Genomic DNA, 24405 nt, shown 5'->3' with positions numbered 1-24405 from the left:
ACACAGACTGCTTTAGGTTGTCTTCCCAAATCGACTCAAAGGTTTATTTGATACACAGCAGTTTATATAGAGAAAAAAAGGTTCGTGTGTCAGCTTTCCCAGTTCAAACCGGTACAGACTAAATAAGGAAACGTCTTCCTGCCTTCTGAGCAAAGTATCCCTTGTGTAGTTTATCAGTTCAGCTACAATTTATGATCATCCCAGCAAAATACACTCCTAGACATAGAATACAGAGTTCTTTCATTAGTGAATTCTGAAACAAACCACCTGGCCTTTAACGAGCCTTTTTCTAAGAGATAAAGAAAAAGGGAGGATGGGAGTAAGGAAGTGGTCTCGTCTCTGTGGTGTTTTCGACCTTGGGGTACCAGCTTGTGAGTCTTACACATTAATTCTTGGGTCACAGAGAAAGAGAAAAACAACTAGTAGATGGGCCTTATTGAGTAACTTTTTTCTGTATAATATCACAATAAAACAATATCCTGTAAATGCTACCATGGTATCAAAATATCACAACAGTTCTCTCCTTTTATCATGAAATGATAACATAGTATAAAGACAGAATGTAATAACATAATATAAAGACAAATCATAAATGTGAAACAAATCATAAATGTGAAACAAATCATAAATGTAATTAGTCCTTCGAGTAAGCTTAATATCAAAAATTCCGAGAGCGTATACATGGTATCACACAACAGACAATAATCATCGAAAACATGCTGCAACGGTTACAAAGGCTACAATTAGTTTCTTCCATTTTCCAAACGTGTCCTGTAGCCACTTGTCTAGCCACTGACCGTGACCTGCATTGGCAATTAGTTCTATCTTCAATGCTTCAAGTTTATTCATAGCTTGTGTGAATGAACCGTTAGGAGCGGTGTTATTGGGAATGAAAGTACAGCATACATCAACGGTCACTAGACCACAGGTACCGGTCCAATTAACAGGTAGAGCTAATCTAAGAGTATTATTGCACATCCAATAAACATGTGGGATTGCTCTAGTTAGGCGCGTGACCATGTGTGATTTAACTAACTCCCCCCAGTCAGTATCATTTAAGACACCGTGTGGGGGAACAATGATCGAGTCTCTGCTCGAACTTGAACTGTGTGTGTGTTCCTCCAGATATGATACAACTTCAGCCACAGAGACAGCTAGCCATGTCTCATTACAGCGTGCACCTGGGGAGTCAGAGAAAAATGTATAGTTATCCTTTGTATAATCTATGTGTGTGTCTGGGCCAGTTAACTTTAGTCTGCGCAGACATATCATACTAGTATTAAAATGGAGAGGGATCTGTCCTAAGGGCAGTGAGGGCTTTAACCTATTCTTGGGGCGTTTCATTGGGGCGCAGGTCCCTGCGGTGTCATTAGATAACTTCAATAATTCGCCTAATGGAGTCTCAGGGTTAGTTGGTGTGTGTGTGTGTGTCTAAGTAGGCAGTCGAGAGGGCTCAGAGTCAACTGTAAAGCGTCTTTAAAGAGAGCATTATCTCCGCCGATTTTCTCTAGTCCCTCAGTGAGGGGGAAACCGGATATGGGGTATCCTACTATAACCTGTTCTGGATTAGCCTTTGAACAGACATAACAGTTACTGTTTCCTAAATCACGAGCGGCTGTTCTGGCATTTTCATACCAGGCGTTAGCTCCTGTTCTAGAGGGCGCATAAGATGGTTTATTAGTGGCGTCTATGTTGTCATTTACTGATTTTAGGGAACGTAATGAGTGCATTAAGTAGGTGTCTTGCAAAATAGAGCATGAGGTATCGTCAGCAAAATACGACCTGCAGAAATGTGAACATGGTTGCAGTCTACAATACAAAATAGCAAAGAGAAATCCTAAGGTTAATGCGATAGATATGATAAATAACCTAAATATATAAGAAAGTATATAAGAAAAACAGTTCTTCAGTTGTCTCCTGGCCTGGTCCCAGGTTCGAGAGACACAGAATAAGCGTCGTATGATGACAATGGGCATTTCATTTTCTCCATTATCAGGATGAAATGAGTCTGGCTTTATCAGGTTAGACATCATGTGGTACTTTTGGCTTTCTGTTCCTGCTGGATGTTTGAGTACCTTGTTGTTGTTCTTTCAGACGTTGTGTGTTAATCAGTGATTGTGTGTGTGTATGTACATTGGATCCGGGCGCTGGCTCGCCGGAGATGTCATCTGCTTGATCCGACGCCTGAGATGGTCCGATTGGGCTGGTCTTAACCCCGCTGGCATCAATCCACTGAGGTTGTCCGTCCGTAAGGATGCTGGTTCTCGTCACTGCCAGTACAGCCTGGGGGCTGGAAAATGCGCGGCCTCCCAGAGTGTCCTTGGTTTTAGTGGCTTCTCCAACACGCATCTCCTTGTCTCCACTGGTGGAACTGTGGAGGGGAAAAGCTGAGAGAGACAAACTTTCTGATAGTTATTATTCAGTTTTTCTACCAGGTTGTGAACATCAGTGGACAGTGCAATATACATCACCTTCTACTAGCGGTGCCCCTCTGGAAGCTGACCATGGTGTTGGAAATAATCTTATTTCAAATGGAGATAATTTGGTTACTGCAGATGGAGTCATTCTAATCTCACAGAGGACTTGAGGAAGTAATTTGACCCAGGTCATTAAAGTTTTAGCACACTTTTTAATTACTTCTCATGTGAATGAAGGTCCTCTATCACTGTTAATTTGGTGAGGTATTCCGAATCTGGGTATTATTTCATTGCTCAACTTTTGACAGACTACTTCTGCAGTTTCTTTTGAGGTTGGATAAGCTTCTACCCATTTACTAAATTGATCCTGGTAGTACTTGATGCTTCCTTGTACTGGCATGTGTGTAAAATCAATTTGTAATGTATGAAATGGAAAATCTGGTTGTGGTAAATGCTGATGTTTTGCTTTTGAGCTACCTACATTAGTTCGCGCACATGTTAGACAGGTTGCTAATATGCTTTTTACTGCATGTGATGTTTTCTCAATTACAAATCTTGATTTTATTGCCCCTATTACCCCTCTTTGTCCGACATGACTCACACAGTGAAAATGTCGGGCAAGGACTGGCATCAGGGAATATGGGAGGGCAATCAAACCCTTAAGATTTTGTATAAGCCATCTCTGTCATCTAAGGTACAGTCATTATTCTCCCAATAGGTGTAATCACATGCAGAGGCTTGCTCTTGTATGAATTTTAAATCAACATTTGTGTCTAAATAGTCTGGGAGTGTAACAAGTGGCAGCTGTAGGGGCACAGATAATACTTCCTGCGGAGGTGGGAGCTGTGATGCAGCTGCAGCCTTGGCTGTCACGTCTGCTAAGGCATTACCTGTTGCTTCGTCTGTGTCAGCTGTACTGTGTCCTTTCGTTTTTACAACTGCAACGGCCGATGGTAGCTGTATAGCCTGCAAAAGTCTTTGAACAAAATCAGAATTTAGCAATTTATTTTCCATCAGCAGATCTAAATCCTCTTTGTCTCCACAATGTGCCAAAGTCATGCACAACGCCAAATGCATAGCGGCTGTCTGTGTAAATCGTCACATGCTTATCCAAATGGAGCTCACAGGCGCGTATTAAAGCCATGAGCTCTGCTTTTTGTGCTGAGTGAAATGGTAATGAGTGAGCCTCTAGTATGATGTCAGGCACTGTTACCACTGAATAGCCACAAAGAAATGAGTTGTCATTCGGCCTTGAAGAGGACCCGTCCACATAAACCGTGGCTGAGTCTGGGATAGGTGTTTGCTCTAAATCTGGACGTGGTGCTGTGGATTCCTGTATACGTGTCATGCAGTCATGATCGTCAAGCCTGTCTGAGCCATCCTGTCGGTCAGAAGAACACAGCATAGGATCAATAAATGTGCTGGCGAATTGGGTGTGCTGCTCGCTTTTATGGTGAGATTTGCATATGTTGTGTAGTTATGTTTGCTAGAATGGTCGTGACCTGGTGATTGGTGTGTAGAATAGTGTCATGTGAGAGTGTAAGCTCCTCGCAGTCCCTTATCATGATAGAGCAAGCTGCTACTGCCCTCAGGCAGGCCGGCATTCCTGAACAACCACGGACAGCACCTTTGAGTGGCGGAGATCAGCACTCCCTTTAATGCATTGAAAGAGGCAGTCATTTCTGTGGACCACAGTATTCGAGGAGGCTTCTCTTTTTTACAACAGTCACGCAGAATGTGGTCATGAAAAGAACAGTCTGGTATCCACTGTCTGCAATAGTTCACCATGCCCAGGAAGGACAACATTTCCTTCTGTGTAGTGGGCCGAGGGACAGAGGTCACAGCTTTGACCCTGTCTGCAGTCATGGAACGTTTTCCGTGAGACAGTGTGAATCCCAAATATTGAACAGAAGTCTGACAGTACTGCATTTTCTTTGCTGATGCTTTGTGGCCAGTCTTTTGGAGGTGCTGGAGAAGCATGTGTGTAGCAGTTTGACATAGTTTTTCACTCGGAGCACAGAGGAGGAGGTCATCCACATGTGGATCAGGGTGCAGCCCTGGAGGAGTGAAGCACCATTGAGAAAGCAGCAGAGCTGTCTATCATGCCTTGGGGCAAACGAGTCCAAGTGTACTGCTTATTTCTATGTGTGAATGCAAATAACGGCTGTGTGTCTTCATGCACAGGTACTGAGAAAAAGGAGCGGAGCATAAATCCACCACGGTAAAATGTGTATGCAATGCATGTCAATATGCTGTGAACATCTGAAACGAGAGGTGGCAGAGGAATGTTGACTGCATTGATTTGCCTTAAGTCTTGTATGAAACGCCATACGCCAGGTTTGTTAGGCTTTGGCACAGGATTGACAGGAGTGTGGGCTTTATTACTCCTGTAGTCAATAAATCTCCTATCATGACATCTAGGGCTGCGGCTTTTTCGGCAGAAATGGGATGTTGCTTGACATATACTGGCTTGTTGTGTTTTAGTAGGTGTACGTGATAAAGTGTACAGTCAATAAATCCTATATCATTCTCACTTTTTGACCACAATGTCATATTCTGGTATTCAGCTGGCAATGTAACTGCAGAAATAGTACAGTGGATAGGGTAGGTTAGATCTATGTGACGACATATTTCGTAACCTATGTCTGAGTTATGTAACAAAATCACTGTTTGACCTTAGAGAAACAAAAGTGTGGCTTGTTGTATTTGTACACGTTTTTTTTTGGCACAGTGTGTGACATAGAGTACCGGACAAAAAGGATGTTGAGTTCATTCTCTGCTGAGGGTCCAGCTGACACAGAGGATGTTCCTTCTCCATCATGTCGGTACATAGGGCAGAGAAAACATAAGCTGTTATCAGTGTCAGCAAACATTTCACCCTTTATGTTAAATGAAATACACAAATTCATTTTTGCTTTGGGTGTCTGCGGCTGCTGGAAAACTGAGCTGAATTTGCACCTCTAGCTTGTCCAACAGTGCATAAAGCGTTTTATGAATACTAGGATAGATTCATCAGGCTTCTGTTTACACATAGTTACTGCATTTAAGTCAATTTTGTCTCTGGACATTGTTAGCAGGAATTCCTTTAGATTCTTAAAGAAATCGGTGATTTTGTCATTATTTACCCACAAAAACTCTGCAGTTGTGGATGCTTTATCATGCTTTGGGTCTAATTCACCTATCTCTCTTATGAGTTGTGACTCGGTTACTCCAGGAATGCATTGACACAATATGTACCTGTAATCCGGACCACCCAAATGGTGATATCTGGCACTTCTCTGTAGTGCAGAGACAAAGGCTGTAGGATTTTTAAGAGGATCGGGAAGCTCTTTAATAGTTGTCACTAATTCTGAGATTTTAGGGGGCTGAATACAACACTGATCTCCTATTATCATAAAGGGGTAAGTGTCATTGACGTCACTAGATTTTGGGTCTGTTTGTTTACTACCGCGAGTGTTGGCGTGAGGACCTTTGTCATTCCGGCTTTGTTTTTCCTTTTTTTCTTTTAGATAAGTCTTTATTAAAGTTCGGGTAACAGGTATTTCTTTAGCTACCTCTAAACCTCTAGCTACGATATCGTGGCGTTTCATGTGGGTGTCTATTGTGGACACTGCCTGATGCAAAAGTTTTTCTTCATAGTCGTCTGAATTGTTTTTCATAAGTTCCTCACATTCTTCTTTCAAAAGTTTTTCTCTTTTTCTATGTTCTGCTAATTCTTCCTCGCGGCGTATATATTGTTTTTCCTGATCCTGTTTAAAGAGATGGCTAAGATCCGTTGCATGTGATTCAGATTTTTCGTCGCTTTCTTTTGAGCTGGTTGGATCAGAATGCTGACATTGTTTACGTGCAGCTGCTACAGCGACTATTAATTCGGTCTCATCGTAAGGGTGTGGGGCTGTAGGCTGAACGGCTGAACATGCAAGACTAGCTTTTCCTGCGGTAGGTTTATGTTCTTTGCTAGAGCCTGCACTAGTTTTATTTGATGTTAAAGCATCTACACCTGGTTCCGGTCCCTTTTTCCATAGTGGTAACATTTGATGTATCACGTCGCGGCATTCTGTCATATATTTTCTACAGGACTTTTTAAGCAGACTACTTTTCTTATCACAAATGATATTCAACATTTCTACTGACCTGTTTTCTGGCGATAATCGTTCGGGATAGGGCTCCGAAAAGAAATTAGAATGCATTGAACTTACAGTCCGTAAGTTGTAAACAAAGTCAGTCACATAAGCACTCCCGCATGTTCTGGATACGTAATCATGGAAGTCTTCGCCGATTCGTGGACGTGGGTTACACGTAACCGGAAATGGGAGTCGTACTGAGCTGTTGTTTGAGACTTTATTTTGTATTTTATTAATTTTTGGTTTTACAGGTACTTTAGATTTTTTTATCGGACCTGTCTGTGGTCTTTGAATTATTCTGACCCATGTTCAGTGATTTCCAGAGGGGTTTACACGCTTGAAGGATTTATGTTAGTATTTTCGCTGCGGCACAGCTGAGGTTACTTTAAATTTATTGCTAGCAATTTTTTGTTTGGGTGAGCAACTCTCACTTAGCGAGCAACTTCTCGCTTAACGAGCAACTTCTCGTAAAACAACAGGCAACTTCCTGTGTCTTTCTGCTTTTAATTTACTGCTTTTAACCCTTGTATGGTAATCGGGTCTGTGAGACCCGTTTTCAGTTTTCTTTCGTTTTTTTTTTTTTTTTTTTTTTTAACAAAATTAAATTTAATTATTTACTAGCTTTCTCTGAGTGAGCAACTTCTCACTTTTTAACGTGCGTTTCAAGACAACAGGCAACTTCCTGTGTCACTTTTTGGTGAGCAACTTCTCACTTAACGAGAAATATTCAAGACAACAGGCAACTTCCTGTGTCACTTTTTCTGAGTGAGCAACTTCTCACTTTTTAACGTACGTTTCAAGACAACAGGCAACTTCCTGTGTCCACCAACACCACACAAGGGTTAATTTACTTTATTCGGGGACTGAGGAAGTCGTCAGTGTATCTCTCTGGATCACTAAGTGAAACTTCGTCAGCATATCCCGTTTTTTTTATGGATCGATCACTGAGAGAGGTATAATACGGTCTTTATATAAATATGAAAGACGCATATTTACCTTCTGTCAGTCAATCCCACTTCTGACACCAAATTGAAGGAAAAAATGTCCATCCCGGTTTTCCCTCCAAGGCACGAGCGATAAGCAGAGTTTTGTCCTTTCCTTATAAGATTCCTAATTATTCAAAGTAACACTCAGGTATGCCATTCAGCTGGGTTAGTTACGACGTCGGGAGCAGCTTGGGAGAACAAGGAAACACAGACTGCTTCAGGTTGTCTTCCCAAATCGACTCAAAGGTTTATTTGATACACAGCAGTTTATATAGAGAAAAAAAGGTTCGTGTGTCAGCTTTCCCAGTTCAAACCGGTACAGACTAAATAAGGAAACGTCTTCCTGCCTTCTGAGCAAAGTATCCCTTGTGTAGTTTATCAGTTCAGCTACAATTTATGATCATCCCAGCAAAATACACTCCTAGACATAAAATACAGAGTTCTTTCATTAGTGAATTCTGAAACAAACCACCTGGCCTTTAACGAGCCTTTTTCTAAGAGATAAAGAAGGGAGGATGGGAGTAAGGAAGTGGTCTCGTCTCTGTGGTGTTTTCGACCTTGGGGTACCAGCTTGTGAATCTTACACATTAATTCTTGGGTCACAGAGAAAGAGAAAAACAACTAGTAGATGGGCCTTATTGAGTAACTCTTTTCTGTATAATATCACAATAAAACAATATCCTGTAAATGCTACCATGGTATCAAAATATCACAACACTGTGAACCACACAAAGTTTCACACTTCAGTGAGGGAGGACGTCTGTTGCTCAGATCATTCCAACAGAAACTTTAACCTCGATCAGATCGGGGCAGACTGTGAGGAAAGTGAGGAAAAGCAGGAGAAACAAGCTCATTAAATAAGAGACATCAGACAAAGGTCATTTACACTGAAGTCAGATCCAACTTTATGAAGAAGCCAGCAATAAAATCTGAATCGTGTGGAGGAAAAATCTAACGTGAATGAATTTTGGTGTTTGAGCTAAAATATTTTCCCTTCACTGAGTTTACAGTTAGAGTCCATACAATAAATACTCATAATAATAATACTGTATATGAGTGTTTTACAGGACTAACACTGTGAGTTCAGCTGCTGCCACCAACTTTTATGACATGTCACATTCTCCTGTAAAACACACTCTTATCTCTTTATCAATAAAATGAACCGAACTTTGACCTTTAGGATGTTTATCCTTTGCACTACTAAACCTAAGGTCTGCAGCCAGACTGGATGAATAATAACAGAAGCAGAGGACGAGGATGAATACAGGACTTACCTCATTTGTGCATTTAACCTGAAACTTTGTGTCCACATTAGACACTGAGGGCGGCTCTGAGGCCCATTCATTAAGGATCCATCAATTTTCAACAAACTGAAAGTGTTTCAGACTACATCTGAAAAGAAGTTATGAAGATTATTAATTCAATTCTATTTTTCTTAAACAAAGGAAAAAAACACAGCCAGAAAGAATAAACACATCAGTAAACTTCAAATAAAGACATTAAAAAAGGAATGAAGGACTTGTGATGTTGCTGTTGGTCTCGCTAAATGGTCAAAATAATGAAGGCTGTTCTTTCTGAGCCCAGGACAAAGAATCCTAGAAAAACAGGAAGTGATGAGTTCTAAATGAAAGTCAAACAGTCTGAATGTGTGATGGCGATGTTGAGATTAGCTCTATTTAAATAAACAAACTGTATCCGTAAAATGAGAGAACAAAAAAAGACTGCACAGGTCTGCACTAGTGGAGAGGTTAAACTGCACACAGAAAGATGTTCACACGTCGCAACAGAAGCTGCATTTCCTCTTAATATGAGTGTTTAAAAAAGAAAACCACTCAATAAAAGGAAAGTCGCTCTGCGTTGTGGTTCTAATAGTTTTCTTCCCCCTAAAACTCTTTAACCTTGATGACATGTTGCATCTACTTTGAGGTTTAGAAACAAATCTTTGGTGCTCAGATAATCAGCTTTTAGCCTCAAATTAAGACAAAGCAAAAGGTTTTGTGTAGGACTTTAGCTCTGACCAGTAAGCTTGTACTTTAAAAAACAAACAAACTAGTCTTTTTTTTTTAATTTGGCAGAGTTTAAAAGAGTAAATTTTGCTTGTCCCTCTACAAATCACTTTCTATATTTTGAAAGTACAGTGGTATTCATATCATATGCTATCTGCTTAGCAGGTTAATTAATTAAATTGACAGAAAAGGGGTTCTGTAAACTGTGCATATGCTACAAGCTGATTAGCTGACAAGTGCAACAGCTGTGTGTTTGTTTCAAGGTGACCAGCAGCTGACTCCACCCAAAGGAAGTGACCTCACCCCTGTTTTATTCATTGGAACAGGATGATGAAAAGCTGTGAGCGAGCGTTTTGAGATGTAAACACTCACTCAAGAAAAAAAAAACTGGATCAGACTAAAAGTTAGCCAGTTGTTTTTATTTTCACTTATTTACAGGATGGCTCATTTCAATAAAATCAATATGAAACAGTAGAAGATGGAAACCTGCCAGATTTGAGCTAAACTGCTCATTTCCATGTGTCGTCCATGGGCAGGTCACATGACTCTATCCAACATACAAAGACACACAAGAAAAGCCAGAGAAACAAAGACAAATCCAAACAATCCATCATACTGAGTCAAAGTGATCACAGGTCTGCTTGTTGGAAATTACATTAAACGTTACACAAAGAACATAAAAGAAGTAAACTTCATAAAAACTTCACAAATGATGCTTTAAATGAAAAATAAATCCCTGTAAATAATTCAACAGGTCACATGTTAGAACCACCTTAACTAAACTCTGTAGCCGCTCACTGTGGTTTGTCCCAGCAGCTCTTAGGAAACAAACTGCTAACTTCAGTGTCAGCACACACTGTTAGTAAACTATGCAACACTGAATTCAGGTTTCAGTTGTGTTAAGTTGTGAAGTTGTGATGAAAGTCTTCTTACTGACACAGGTAGGATGGTCAGGCGTCCTCTGTTCCTTCACCGTTCATGAACTGTCACTTATAAAATGCTGCCAAACATCAACTACACTCAATAACTAAACGTGTGCAGGTTAAAGTGATGGACGCCCAGATCTGCACTCCAAATACAAACAGACTAAAGGTGTTTCCTCCAGAAACAAAGACAATATTTACAAAGGTCTCACAGGTAAATTGTGAGCGATCACAGCAGCATCTCATCCTGACTAACAGCTTTTAGATGCAGGGAGAGCGTCGTGGTTCAGAGGTGGTTCAGCAGATGATGAAGGCCTTTCTGTTGCATTGTGTAGTGCTGTGGAGGCCATGATGGTCGACTGGGTCTGCTTCTACTGAACTCACAAACACTTCTGAGGTATTTACACCTGAAGCCTCATTGAATGTGAGTCAGAAACAAACGGCTCAGCTGTGATTAATGGATGTTTCCCTGCATTTCTATTTTCACACAGTTTATTTCTTACAGCAGGAAAACTGAACAGAATGTATGTAAGAGGTCAGAGTGAGGATGACGTCACTTAATACAGGAAATACATGTTTGTCTGTTTTGATGATGAAGGACTTCTTCAGCTCTGTAAACAGCTACACTTGAGAGGACAGAGGTGATTTCATGGATCAATAACAATGTGTTTATCAGCTTTCATCATCGCAGTGCAGACATGACGTCAGATCTATCAGAGTGAAGGCCGTCTCTCTGATGACGTCACAGAGCAGAGTCGTTCTGTCCAATAAAGGATCTCAGATCAGCTGCTGCCATCTTGTGGCCACAGTTGGTTACTGTCTCTGAAAGTTGTCTCATGTTTCCTGTTGTCCTGCTAACAAAGGCTGGAGCTCATCATGCTGAGAGGGCAGCAGCATTTTGTGGCTCTTCACACATGTTCATTATATTCTGATGATCCTGGATGGAGACAAACTACAGATAAGTGTGTTCAGCCCAACTAGTTTATCTCATTACAGCAGTTTGATGTTTCCCTTTGAATCCCCCTGAAGATCCTGACAGTGAAGCACGTACATAATACTCCAGCCTTTCAACTCTGAGCTTATTTAGTTCTATTAATACACTGAAATCTCATTTGTGTCATGAAGAAAGTCTTTAATCAAACAGAATTCAAAGAGCAGAAACATTTCATATATGGAGTTAAACATGAATCATTGTTTCAACAACATATTTATTGTTGTCATAAACAGACAAGAAGACAACAACAAACTGCTCCTCCCATTCAACACATGTCAGTCCATATCCCAGCAAACTAAATCATCTCCATTTACACATCAAATAGAAACATGAATCACTTGTAATGATTAGAAACTTGATAGAATTTCAAATCTAGTTTGGGGAGTCATTCAGTGAGAAACAGTGAAATGATTTTCCATGTGAAAAGGTGAACAGCAGAAACAGAAAGAAAGAGTGAAACTAAAAGAGAAACAAAGAGCTTTGGAACAACGAGGCAGCAGGAGGACAGCTGCAGTTTAACAGCTTCAACTCACTGACAGGAAACAACATTAGAAACATCATCATCCTCAACTCATCTGCTGCACTGACACTGACACCTTCAACGGACACACCTTTGCTTTACCACCATCATCAGTGCTGATATATGGAAACATCCTGTGAGTGAAAGTGTGTGTGAAGGTGTGTATGTGTGTGTTAGTATCAGGATCAGAGAACGACAGCTTTCCTCTGTTCCAGTCCAGATTCACTCTGATCCTCTGGAGCTTCTTCTCTACTGAGAGAGCAGTGACAGGAGCTGATGGTGAGAATGTGTAGTATTTACCTAAAAAGAACCATATTGTCCATAATCCAGTCCATATGCATCCCTTCCTCTGCACAGACTCTGCTGACACACCCAGTCTCCACCCTGTACTGTCTCCTACATCAACATCCCAGCTGTGAGTCCCTGAGTTAAAGCCCTCAGAGCCCAGGACAGAGATGTAATAATCAAACCTCTCTGGATTATCAGGAAGCTGCTGCCTCTCTCCTCCTCGTCTCACACTGGTCAGATCTTCAGACAGGATGAGTTTTGGATTTGCAGTGTTTGGGTCCAGGATGAGAGGAGTGTAGGAGACCATGTCCTTCATGTTGTTCCAGATGTTGAAGGTCAGGTTGCCCAGGTGTTTGGCCTGGTCTATCAGAGCTCCTGAGGGCAGCTGTGGATCATCCAGCAGGGGGCAGCGCTGGACTCTTTCCACTGCAGCCTTGTAGTTGTGCAGGAATGAGACGTCTTCAGCTCTCAGCTCCTCCTCTGTGGCTCTGACTGTGTCTGAAAGAGCTGCTATCTCTCTGCTCAGAGCCTCCATCTTCTCCTTCATCATCCCACTCTTCTGCTCCTCTTCCTCTCTCACTGCAGCAAGCCTGGCCTCCTCTTCCTCTGCTAGAAACTGCTGAAGCTTCTTAAACTGCTCCTTAATCTGCCTCTCTGTGTGTCGGGCCTGGACCTTAATGTGTTCTGCTGTTTGATCAAACTTCACTTGAACTTCTTCACAAACCTTTAACTTCTTCTTTAAGGGCTCCAGAGTTTCCTGAAGTTCCTTCTTGTGTTGTTGTGCAGCTTCATCGATGGGTCTGAATCTGTGATTGGTGTGTTTTTCTGAGTCTCTGCAGACGACACACACTGGCTGCTGATGGTCCAGACAGAAGAGTCTGAGTTTCTCAGAGTGCAGACTGCAGAGAGCCTCTGAAGCTCTCTGATCTCTCTCCTGTAAGAACGACTCACACAGGTTCTTTAAAGCCAGGTTTAAAGGTGGATCATAAACTGATATTTCCTTACAAATTGGACACTCGTGTATTAGTCTCTCTCTCCACCATCTCTTCAGACAGTCTTTACAGAAGCTGTGGCTACATGACAGAAGAACAGGATCTCTGAAGACCTCCTGACAGACCGGACAGCAGAGATCCTCCTCTGATCTGGAAGCCATTGAGTCTGTGAGTGAAGCTGAAAACAGCAGACAGGAAGTACAGTCAGTCCTGGCTCCCCTCCCTCCTCTACCACCTTCACTGAAACTTGCTTTGAGTCGTGTTTTTGCTCAAACTCACATTCAGTGTGTGGAGCGTCAGCAGCTTGAAGCAGCAGTGTTGGAGTTTTCCACTTTTCTCTCCTGTAGCTGGACTCACTCAGAGGAAGCTGCTAGTTTGGTCTGAGCTCAGTCTGATCGTCTGTGCGTCTCTCTTTACTGAGGACGAAGAACTTCCTGTTTCCTGGTTTGTCACATTTGAGTGACGTGAGGGGAGGAGAAAATGTTGCTGTTTGACTTTTAACTAAGGTGTGTTTCAATCCTGCCTGCAGCTCAAAAGCTGTAAAACAGGTTTTGTGTCTTTTCACCTCCACAGGTCACAACATGAAACCTGTTGTGAAGTTTATAAAATAAAGTGTCACTCGGTGGTGCAGCTGTTTGTCAGCTTCTATTTTAGACTTTGTTCTGGTTCTTGTTCAGGTTCCCAGCAGTGGGAGTGTAATGCAGTCACACACACACAGGTGGTGTTAAGGTGGATTCACTTAGTTACAGACAGTGGTGTTATTTCCTGTAACTAAGGGTGTGTTTCACTCCAAAGTTCAGAGATTAACCTGCCAGAAGTTGTAAAAGTTACTGATAAAGAGCTTTTATCTCATTTCACATGCAGGTCAGAGCATGAAAGCTGTGATGCAGCAGTTTGAGAAAAATTGCTGCTGATATAAAATATTTTTTTGTTCTTTTACAAAATATATAAAAGAGCAGAAAGAAAAGAAATAAGTGTAAAGAGTGCAGCAAAATGCATGTTTTAGTGTGAGTTGGTTCATCTGATCTGGTTGTGTAAAAGTCACTGCATGACACTGAGTGTTACTTTTGTGTTATTGACACTCATCTCTGACTCAGAGAAACGATTTCTCCCCTGTGATGTTCACACAGTGGTGAGTTACATGTGTGTGGAATTTTTCACGTTTTACAGAATAAATTTTCTCTTACTTTCTTTTTTCTGTTATTTACTAAAAAGAAATAATGAATTCTCCACACGTGTTTGAAGGTTGGATGCAAATATCATGTGATCTAAAAGTCAAATATCTGCTGATGGAGCAAAACAAGGCCAGATGTTGAGCAGCTGTATTGCTGCATGACATCAGCCCACAGCAGCAGAGACCGTGGAGCCAACATGTGAGAAACAAAGCAACACGCTGAACATCTGAACCACAGCAGGAAGTGTGACTCTTTGTAGACCTGTGGACAGGAAACACACAGCAGGTCCTGATCAGTAACAGGGTCCAAAGACAAACATGTGTCCTTCAGTCCTCCATCAAACACAACACACCTACACACTGTTTCCACCAGCTGCAGCACAGTCCAGTCTTTACAGTCAGGGAGGGCTTTTAATTTGAAAGGCACCACACAGGAAGTTTCAGAGGAACAGAAGAAGAACCAAAGGATGGTCTGTGATGTTAAGGTTAGGGTGATCAGCATCAGCTGGAAATATGAAACATATCAAACATGTGAGGAAGAAGCAGCAGCAGCTCACACGTTTACCACAACCACACACAGTCCTCTGAGAGCAGCGTGGCCTCCATCAACACACAAACTCAAACGCACAAACTCACTGATTGATTATTGACTGATTGATTTTCAGAGATAAGTAATTGAAGTTTATTTATTAAGCTCTTTTCACAGCGGACACAAAGCGCTTCACACAAAAGGCTCAAATAAACATGAACATTAAGTGAAAATAAAGATTCAATAAGACAGTAAAATAAACAGGTAGTTTTAAAATAAATAAATAATAATTCAATAAAATGTTTGTCATTAGAAAGTCTGTAAAACAGAAACATTTGAACAGCTTTTTTAAAGAATCCACAGAGTCGACTAAACGTAGTTGTGGAGGCAGACTGATCCACAGCCTTGGCGCCACAGACTGAAAGGCTCTGTCACACTTAGTCTTTAGTCGTGTACAGGGAACAACTAACACATCATGAGTCCGTGAACGGAGACAACGAGCAGCAGTTTACTTTGTAAGATGCTGAGATAAATAATCTAGGACGTGATCATTTAGTGTTCTGTGTGTTAAAACAAGAATTTTGAAACAAATCCTGAAATTTATTTGGTGCCAATATAAAGAAAATTAAATAGCAGTAATGTGAGCTCGCTTGGAGGTGAGAACGACGTGATTTGTCCAGGCTGGTAAACAGGACATTACAATAATCTAAACACGATGACACAAATGTTTTTTTGTGGATCGGATCAATCCATCCACAAAAACGGATCAATGGTTGTGCTGTTTTGTGCGCTTGGCCTTATCAGCACCTGTAAAGGGAGTTGTTTTCTCAAACTGCTGAAGTAAGTTCATCTAGTTTTCACTGAACAGTAACAGTGTCACAACTAAGCATATGCATAAGCACTTAAATACTTTAAATGAGAATAACAGAAAGTTTCTATTACAGAGGCTAGAGCCTGTCCCAGTAGTCATAGGTAGAGCACACCTGGACAGGTCACCAGTCTGTCAGAGGACTAACACAGAGACAGACATCAGAGTAACAAATCTATTTAAAATTAATGTAAGTTTGCTGCAGCTGTATGTATGAACATGTGTTTCTGTGCTCACAGTCAGGAAGCTGCAGTTCATCTTTAGTCTACTTTAAACAGACCTCACAAAAGGCTGATGTGGCTGGATCAGTAGTCTGATTTGAGTACGATACCTTTGGCCAGGGATTCATCTGCTGCATCGCTTCACTGCAGTCTTACGTGTTTTCCCCACAGTGGTAATAAGGGGGCATTAGTCCAAGTTGGCGGCCAACCAAAGCGGTTTGACCGGTTTTGTGCGTGTGCGCATGCGCGTTCAGGTGCGCTCGGGGGCATGCGAGTTCATGTGTGGAAACACACAGGGCGTCAGAGGGGTTGTATGAGTTTATGTGTTTTTAACTGGGTTTTAATTTAAACAAACCATAGGGTTTTTAATGAAACTATTTTCATCACTTTGGTGTATCTCAACATTCAGTTATACAGACGTGTGTGTTCTTAAAAGCAATTCTTTGTTTTGGAAGCCGTGTTGCTTCACAGTGCACCTTAACAAAGAGGGGATGCTTTTTATTTACATCTAGTCAAACGTGTTGGTAATAGTGTTTTAATCACACTAATTTTATAATCCTGACAATATCTCAGCTTGCAGCGATGCATGCATTTCATTTTAAAAACGGCACAAGTGGGAATTTCTTCTGAATGGGTAAAGTCAGCTTGTTCACAAGCGTTTCATTTAATCAAACCACTAGTTTTAATTTAACTCGTTTTTACGCATCTACTGGGGTTTCTTTCACGGGTTGATGAGATCATTTTATTTAAAAATCGGGATTTCGGGATGTTGAACTAAGAGTGAGACAGGGGTTACTAGTTTTAACACAACAGATGGTCACAAATAACATTCATAGAATAACATAGAAGAGCGCACTACATGGTTTAAGGACATGTTTTTATACAGTGGTGCGACTGGAGAGCTATGCTGCGTCTCTTTAGCCAGATTGACGACACCATCAAGAGGGATAGGCTCAACACTGCGTACGAGGATCTTAGAAAACGCCTTGTTTTTGATGATTTTGCGACTTGTCTGAAGACTGGCATGCATTCTACCCTGTGCAAACCTAAAATCATAAGGCGTCTGACAACTAAATAAACCAAATGGTAGGTTAAATGTGTGTGGGTGTGTGTGTGTGAGTATCTATGCAACAAAATATAACATCTTGTTATTGCTCTCATTTTTCAGAGGGAGACATACAAGCATGGGACCTCTCAGACTCGCCAGACTCCGAATTGCCCGAGTATTACTGTGACACCCACTATGATGATGTGATGCCGAGGCTCACGACATTCCGATTCATCCCCGCCATACGCTTGTTTGTACGCTCATACACAGTCGATGGGACTGGAACACAATTCAGCAGGATTGCAGAACACACCATGACTGAACTGAGATCATCACAACATATAGTGTGATGGAAATGCAGTTTCCAGTAGCACCGACAGAAGTTGCATGTTACAGATGCGCTAAGGGAAATGAGAGTAAGGATATAAGCACACAGCCCCACTCCACTGACGACCTGCTGTTGGCCAACACCCTCAACGACTTTTACTGCTGGTTTGATGAGACATCAAGCAGCCTCGACACCTCCACCTTCCCCAACAATAGAGACACTTTGGTCCATCATCCCCCCACCTCCCCACTCCCACCAGCACAGAGCCATCACCACCATCAAAGACTTCACCCACAGGAGCCCCCTCCTCACTCCACAGCTATGAGGATTTCACACCACCTTCTCCCACTACAACCCTTCATATTCATGAAGCAGATGTGAGGACGCAGTTTGACCCTTTAGACCTACTAAAGAACCCAGTCCGCCTGAGCTTATCTTTATATTTTTACATGTTGCAGTGCCATTTCTGGGAGTATTTGAAGTTGCTATACATCAATACAACCATTATATCCCAAATTTTAATCATATGTATGCATTAAGTCATCAGTAACTACATAAATTGCAATAGTGGTATTTTTACACGCATTTCTAGTTAAAGTAATTTCAGAGGTTCATCCCTGAAAATTGTAAATGTAAAAAAGTTGCATAAAACAGTTTCCAAATTAATTTTGAGTGTCTTCATAATTTTATTTTTGAGATACACCAATTTGTATATACTGCAGCCACCAACTTTGACATTCTCATTTACATGACTTATTTAAACATTCTCCTCTTGAATGCAAAATTCTTAAAAACATCTTTTATCCTTTCAAGAGTAAATAAATCTGAAAGCTGTTCCATCCTAAAAGAGTACAACAATGTGTAGTTTATGATGTTCTAAAGGTTTCAGCATCTTTTTGAATTTGTCACATGTGTGGAAAGGTATGAGTGAGCCTTTGTATCATACTGTGAGAGATGCTCGTCAGCACACAAACCCAGAGTTTCTCTACAGGAACACACAGAGTTATTCCCTGTACTGTAAGGACACGTTCAGCATTGTGCAGTAAATCCAGATCATCCCAGTTAAATGCTTACATGGATGTGAGTGTGGTCGTCAGAGCAGCGCTGATCAGTGTCAGGTTATAATGACCAAGGTGTACACAAACACTAAGTTTGAGTGTGTGCAGTGAGACTTCAGTCACAGGGTTTAACTGAGGTGTGAAAAAATAAGCTGAACTCTGCAGCTTGTTGTGGTCCCCTGTGGCTTGACACGCCTTCCAGCTGTTCTCCAGCATTTTCATTTACAGTCAGAAAATATCTCCACATGTTGCTCCTCTTTCTCTCTCTCTGCAGTCCAAATGCGTCTCTGAGTGCATCTGAGTCACGTGACGGCACAGTAACAAATCCCAGCAGGGCAGGAAGAAGGGGGCGGAGCAAAGTGCGTCTGCCGCATAAGAAGAGGTGTTCACACAGACAGAGCTGCTTTTTCATCCAGAGCGAGTAAATAGTGAGCCTCCAGGAGAGAAACAAACTAAAGTATCGATCATATACCACTACCAACGTTTGGATCGATATCTGCATCGATCTGCCCACCCTTGTCTCCTGGATCGTAGCTGCGATCAGCGTGAACCACGTGGGTCTCTGCTCCCTGACCTGTTTCCTGTGTTTGGAAAGAGTTCCAGCTTCATCTCTCGGTTTGTGGGCTCATCTAAAGGTAAGCACCGAGCTAACTTCAACACTACATTTACTAACCCTGCGCAAATTTGCAGAAATCCCTTGAAACCAACACCTACTAGAATCACTGACTTTTTTATTTTCTGGTGCGTTAATCACCCCTGCTGAGATTTGTACGGGTCATATGCTCGATTCACATCCTGCTTTTGTTGTGCAAACCACCCATTGTCTTTGAGGCCTGGCACATTTGCTTTTGCACACACATACAAACAGTGGCGGTCCTAGCCAGTTTGGTGCCCTGGGCGAAAACTCCCTCTGGCGCCCCCCCCCCCCCACACACACACACAGACAAAACATATTAAGGATTGTACATTAACATAAAGCTGTTGTACGTACACACACACACACATGAAGAGAGAGAGTATGCAAACAGCCATCATAATTTATCATACAATGAGAACAGGACAAATCAACAACTGACAATGACTAATTAATATTAAAATCTGTAACATAATGTATTGTCTGGAGTTTGGTCTGTTACTGTTGCTATTTTTACCATCTCTTTTTGGAGCAACTGTAACCCACATAATTTCCTTAGAGATTAATAAAGTATTCTGACTCTGATTGGTTCAGGATGACCTGCCATTATCCAATCACACATCTGCTTACCTGCATCTTTTGCTCGTTTCTCCTCTTCTTTTCTCCTTTTTCTGAACTGAAGACATGGTGGCTTTGAACTTTTCTTGTCCATCTTCCATTGGTTCTAATTTTGCACTCCAGTATGAACACAAATCTCCAACATATATATGTGGAGTTGGGGGATATATATATATGTATGTGTGTGTGTGTGTATATATATATATATATATATATATATATATATATATATATATATATATATATATATATATATATATATATATATATGTATATGTGTATATATATATATGTGTATATATATATATATATATATATATATATGTATATGTATATGTGTATATATATATATGTGTATATATATATATATATATATATATATATATATATGTGTGTGTGTGTGTGTGTGTGTGTGTGTATGTATGTGTGTGTGTGTGTGTGTGTATATATATATATATATATATATATATATATATATATCCAGCTGCTATATAGCAGCTGGATAGCGTAGTGGTTAAACTACACGCCTTTGGAACAGAGGATCGCAAGTTCGATTCCTGCCTGGGGCGTCTGTATCCAGTAAGGGTCCTAAGGCTAGACCCCCTATGCTAAGCAAGCCTACCGCAGACATGAGCGAGACAGATAAATATGAAGGCATGCCGGCTCGGACGTCGCCCGGATCAACAAGGTCCGCGTCAGGTGTTGAGGAACCAGGGCACCCTGACGAAAAGTGGGCTACTGGAACAAGAAGGCATCGGTGGGCAAGGGACGAAAACAGGGCGTTGTTGGAATGCTACTACGCAAGTAACCCCGGCGGAAGGGGCTACATGAATAGGATGAGGGACCTATGGATTCTTCGATACCCAACATCCACAATGACGGCGAAACAACTAGTAGCTCAGTGTTCCAACATTCGAAAGAAGGGACTGCTCTCACAGCTAGAGATTGACGAGGTACAACACAAATGCTACGGCAAGGAGGAGTCAGGACGCCAGGTCAGGGGGGAGATATCATCACCCCCACCCGAGATTGGGTACATAGCCCCAAGTGCGATAGGAGAAGGATCGTTGAGTGCGAGAGGAACTGACCTGAAAAATAGGATCATGGCCAAGCTTGAAACCTGGATCCCCCGTAGCCGGTTACCAAGATTACGTGAAGTACCCTCAGAAGGTCTGCTAGATGATGTTAATGCAGCACTACGGGCAATACCTACAACCACGGTTACCGACACTAACAAGCTGATCTACAATACGGCAGCAGTGATCAGTGAGATGCTTGGCTACAAGTTGAACAGCCACAAGGGGCAGTACCCTCCATGGAGAAGGAGGCTAGAGGGCAAGATCAAAGTAGCACGGAGGGAGGTTAGCCAACTAACGGAGTTGCAGAAAGGTGCGACAAATAAGGTGCCTAAGAAATACAGCAAGCTGTCCATACCTGAGGCCTTGGAAACTGCCAAGCAAAGACTCACAGCCTTGGCCAGCCGCTTGAGGAGGTACACCAGAGAGATAGAAGGCAGGAGAATAAACCAGCTGTTCTCCACAGAACCAGCAAAGGTGTACTCTCAGTGGCAAGGGAACAATAAGAGAACAGCACCACCAAGGCTGGAGACGGAGCAATACTGGAAGAGCATATGGGAGAAGGATGCAACCCATAACGGCAATGCTCAGTGGCTAGAGAATCTGAGGGCAGACCACAGCGACCTCCCCGAACAGGGTCCAGTAACCATCACAGTGGCAGATATCCAAGAAAGGGTCTCCAGTATGAAGAGTTGGACAGCACCAGGGCCCGACATGGTTCACGCCTACTGGCTGAAGAAGCTGACTGCACTCCACGAGCGTCTGGCAGCACAAATGAACCAGCTGCTAGTTAACGAGAGACACCCGGAATGGCTAACTGAAGGCCGGACGGTCCTGATCCCCAAGGACCCCAAGAAGGGACCGGTCCCCTCCAACTACCGACCAATAACCTGCCTCAGTACTACATGGAAGCTCCTGTCAGGCATCATATCGGCTAAGATGAACAGGCACATGGGTCAATACATGAGCGGGACACAGAAAGGAATTGGCAAGAATACCAGAGGTGCAAAACACCAGCTACTGGTAGACAGAACAATCAGCCGAGACTGCAAGACCAGACTGACCAACCTGTGCACTGCCTGGATTGATTACAAGAAGGCCTATGACTCAATGCCCCACAGCTGGATACTGGAATGCCTAGAATTGTACAAGATCAATGGGACCCTAAGAGCCTTCATCAGGAACTCAATGGGGATGTGGCGTACAACACTAGAGGCCAACTCCAAGCCCATAGCACAAGTTACCATCAAGTGCGGGATCTACCAAGGAGATGCTCTGTCCCCACTGCTGTTCTGCATAGGCCTGAACCCCCTCAGTGAGATCATTAACAAGACTGGCTACGGATACCGACTACGGAACGGAGCAGTTGTCAGCCACCTCCTGTACATGGATGACATCAAGCTGTATGCCAAGAGTGAACGAGACATCGATTCACTGATCCACACTACCAGGCTATACAGCAATGACATTGGAATGTCGTTCGGACTGGAGAAGTGTAGTCGGATGGTAACAAAGAGAGGGAAGGTAGTCAGAACTGAGGGGATTGAACTACCAGAAGGCAACATTGCAGACATAGAGGACAGTTACAAGTACCTGGGGATCCCGCAGGCAAATGGGAACCATGAAGAGGCCGCTAGAAAGGCTGCAACCACCAAGTACCTGCAGAGGGTCAGGCAAGTCCTGAGGAGTCAGCTGAATGGTAAGAACAAGATCTGGGCCATCAACACATACCGTGATCAGGTACCCTGCTGGGGTAATAGGCTGGCCAAAGGAGGAGATAGAAGCCACTGACATAAAGACAAGAAAGCTCCTGACCATGCATGGAGGGTTTCACCCCAAGTCCAGCACCCTGAGGCTGTACGCTAAGCGGAAGGAAGGGGGCCGGGGACTGGTGAGTGTCAGCACCACAGTCCAGGATGAGACAACGAACATCCAAGAATACATTGGGAAGATGGCCCCAACTGACCGAGTGCTCAGTGAATACCTCAGGCAGCAGAAACCCAAGAAAGAGGAGGGAGACGAGGAACCATCATGGAAGGACAGGCCCCTGCACGGTATGTACCACCGGCAGATAGAGGAGGTGGCTGATATCCAGAAATCCTACCAGTGGCTGGACAAAGCTGGACTGAAAGACAGCACAGAGGCACTAATCATGGCAGCACAAGAACAAGCTCTGAGTACAAGATCCATAGAGGCTGGGGTCTATCACACCAGGCAAGACCCCAGGTGCAGGCTGTGTAAAGATGCCCCAGAGACAATCCAGCACATAACAGCAGGGTGCAAGATGCTAGCAGGCAAGGCATACATGGAACGCCATAACCAAGTGGCCGGCATAGTGTACAGGAACATCTGTGCTGAGTATAACCTAGAAGTCCCGAGGTCAAAATGGGAGATGCCCCCAAGGGTGGTGGAGAATGACCGAGCTAAGATCCTGTGGGACTTCCAGATACAGACGGACAAAATGGTGGTGGCTAACCAACCGGACATAGTGGTGGTAGACAAACAGAAGAAGACGGCCGTAGTGATCGATGTAGCGGTTCCGAATGACAGCAATATCAGGAAGAAGGAACACGAGAAGCTGGAGAAATACCAAGGGCTCAGAGAAGAGCTCGAGAGGATGTGGAGGGTGAAGGTAACGGTGGTCCCCGTGGTAATCGGAGCACTAGGTGCGGTGACTCCCAAGCTAGGCGAGTGGCTCCAGCAGATCCCGGGAATAACATCGGAGATCTCTGTCCAGAAGAGCGCAGTCCTGGGAACAGCTAAGATACTGCGCAGGACCCTCAAGCTCCCAGGCCTCTGGTAGAGGACCCGAGCTTGAAGGATAAACCGCCCGCAGGGGCGTGCTGGGTGTTTTTTATATATATATATATATATATATGTATATGTGTGTGTGTGTATGTATGTATACATACACATATATATATATATATATATACATATACGTATATGTGTGTATATATATATATATATATATATATATATATATATATATATATATATATATATGTATATATATATATATATATATATATATATATATATATATATATATATATTAATTAGGGGTGCAACGATATTCGTATCGATATTGAACCGTTCGATACAGTGCTTTCGGTTCGGTACGCATATGTATCGAACAATACAAAATTTGTAATTTATTTTATCAACTTTCCTTCTGACGATGCTGTCTGTGTTGAGCGCTCAGTGAATCTGCGTTCGACTACTCCGCCTAGGCTGCACTGTCCAGCGCAGATCCACTGAGCGCTCAACACAGACAGCATAGTCAGAAGGAAGAGCGCAGGGCAAGCTAGCGAGACAGAAGTTAAGCTCTCCTTGCAACATGGACCCCCCCCCCCCCATTCAGATCTGGCGTTTGGAATTATTTTGGTTTTCATGTGACGTATGACCCTGAAGGTAAGCGAGTCATGGACTAAAGTAAAACAGTATGTTGGATGTGCCATGCAATGCTCAATTACATAGGTGGGAACTAGTGTGTTAGCGCAGTTAGCTCGTTAACGTGTTGGCCGTCTAGCCCCATGCACGGGGCGATCGGTGGTAGCTCGTTAACGGAGATTTGCCGTGTTGTGGCGTTAAGGTCATT

General features: G+C 42.6%; 1 protein-coding gene across 1 annotated transcript; it reads right to left on the bottom strand.

The window, feature by feature from the left end:
* Window positions 1-11910: 11910 nt before the first annotated feature.
* On the bottom strand, window positions 11911-13423 carry LOC146578374 (nuclear factor 7, ovary-like). Its single transcript, XM_085259364.1, has one exon. It carries the CDS (start codon window positions 13409-13411, stop codon window positions 12017-12019), a length of 1395 nt encoding a protein of 464 aa, XP_085115490.1. The 5' UTR covers window positions 13412-13423; the 3' UTR covers window positions 11911-12016.
* Between the last annotated feature and the right edge of the window lie 10982 nt (window positions 13424-24405).

Source organism: Mchenga conophoros, linkage group LG3 (assembly GCF_057382185.1).
Source record: "Mchenga conophoros isolate Kocher_MC1m ecotype Shallow Benthic linkage group LG3, M_conophoros_male_GT1.1, whole genome shotgun sequence".
Lineage (NCBI taxonomy): Eukaryota > Metazoa > Chordata > Actinopteri > Cichliformes > Cichlidae > Mchenga > Mchenga conophoros.
The sequence above is the reverse complement of the archived record's forward strand: the minus strand, read 5'-3'. Positions and strand labels throughout refer to the sequence as shown.

What these genes read in the sequence shown, in the direction of transcription:
- LOC146578374 (XM_085259364.1), bottom strand. Translation starts at nt 13,411, where the DNA reads ATGGCTTCCAGATCAGAGGAGGATCTCTGCTGTCCGGTCTGTCAGGAG.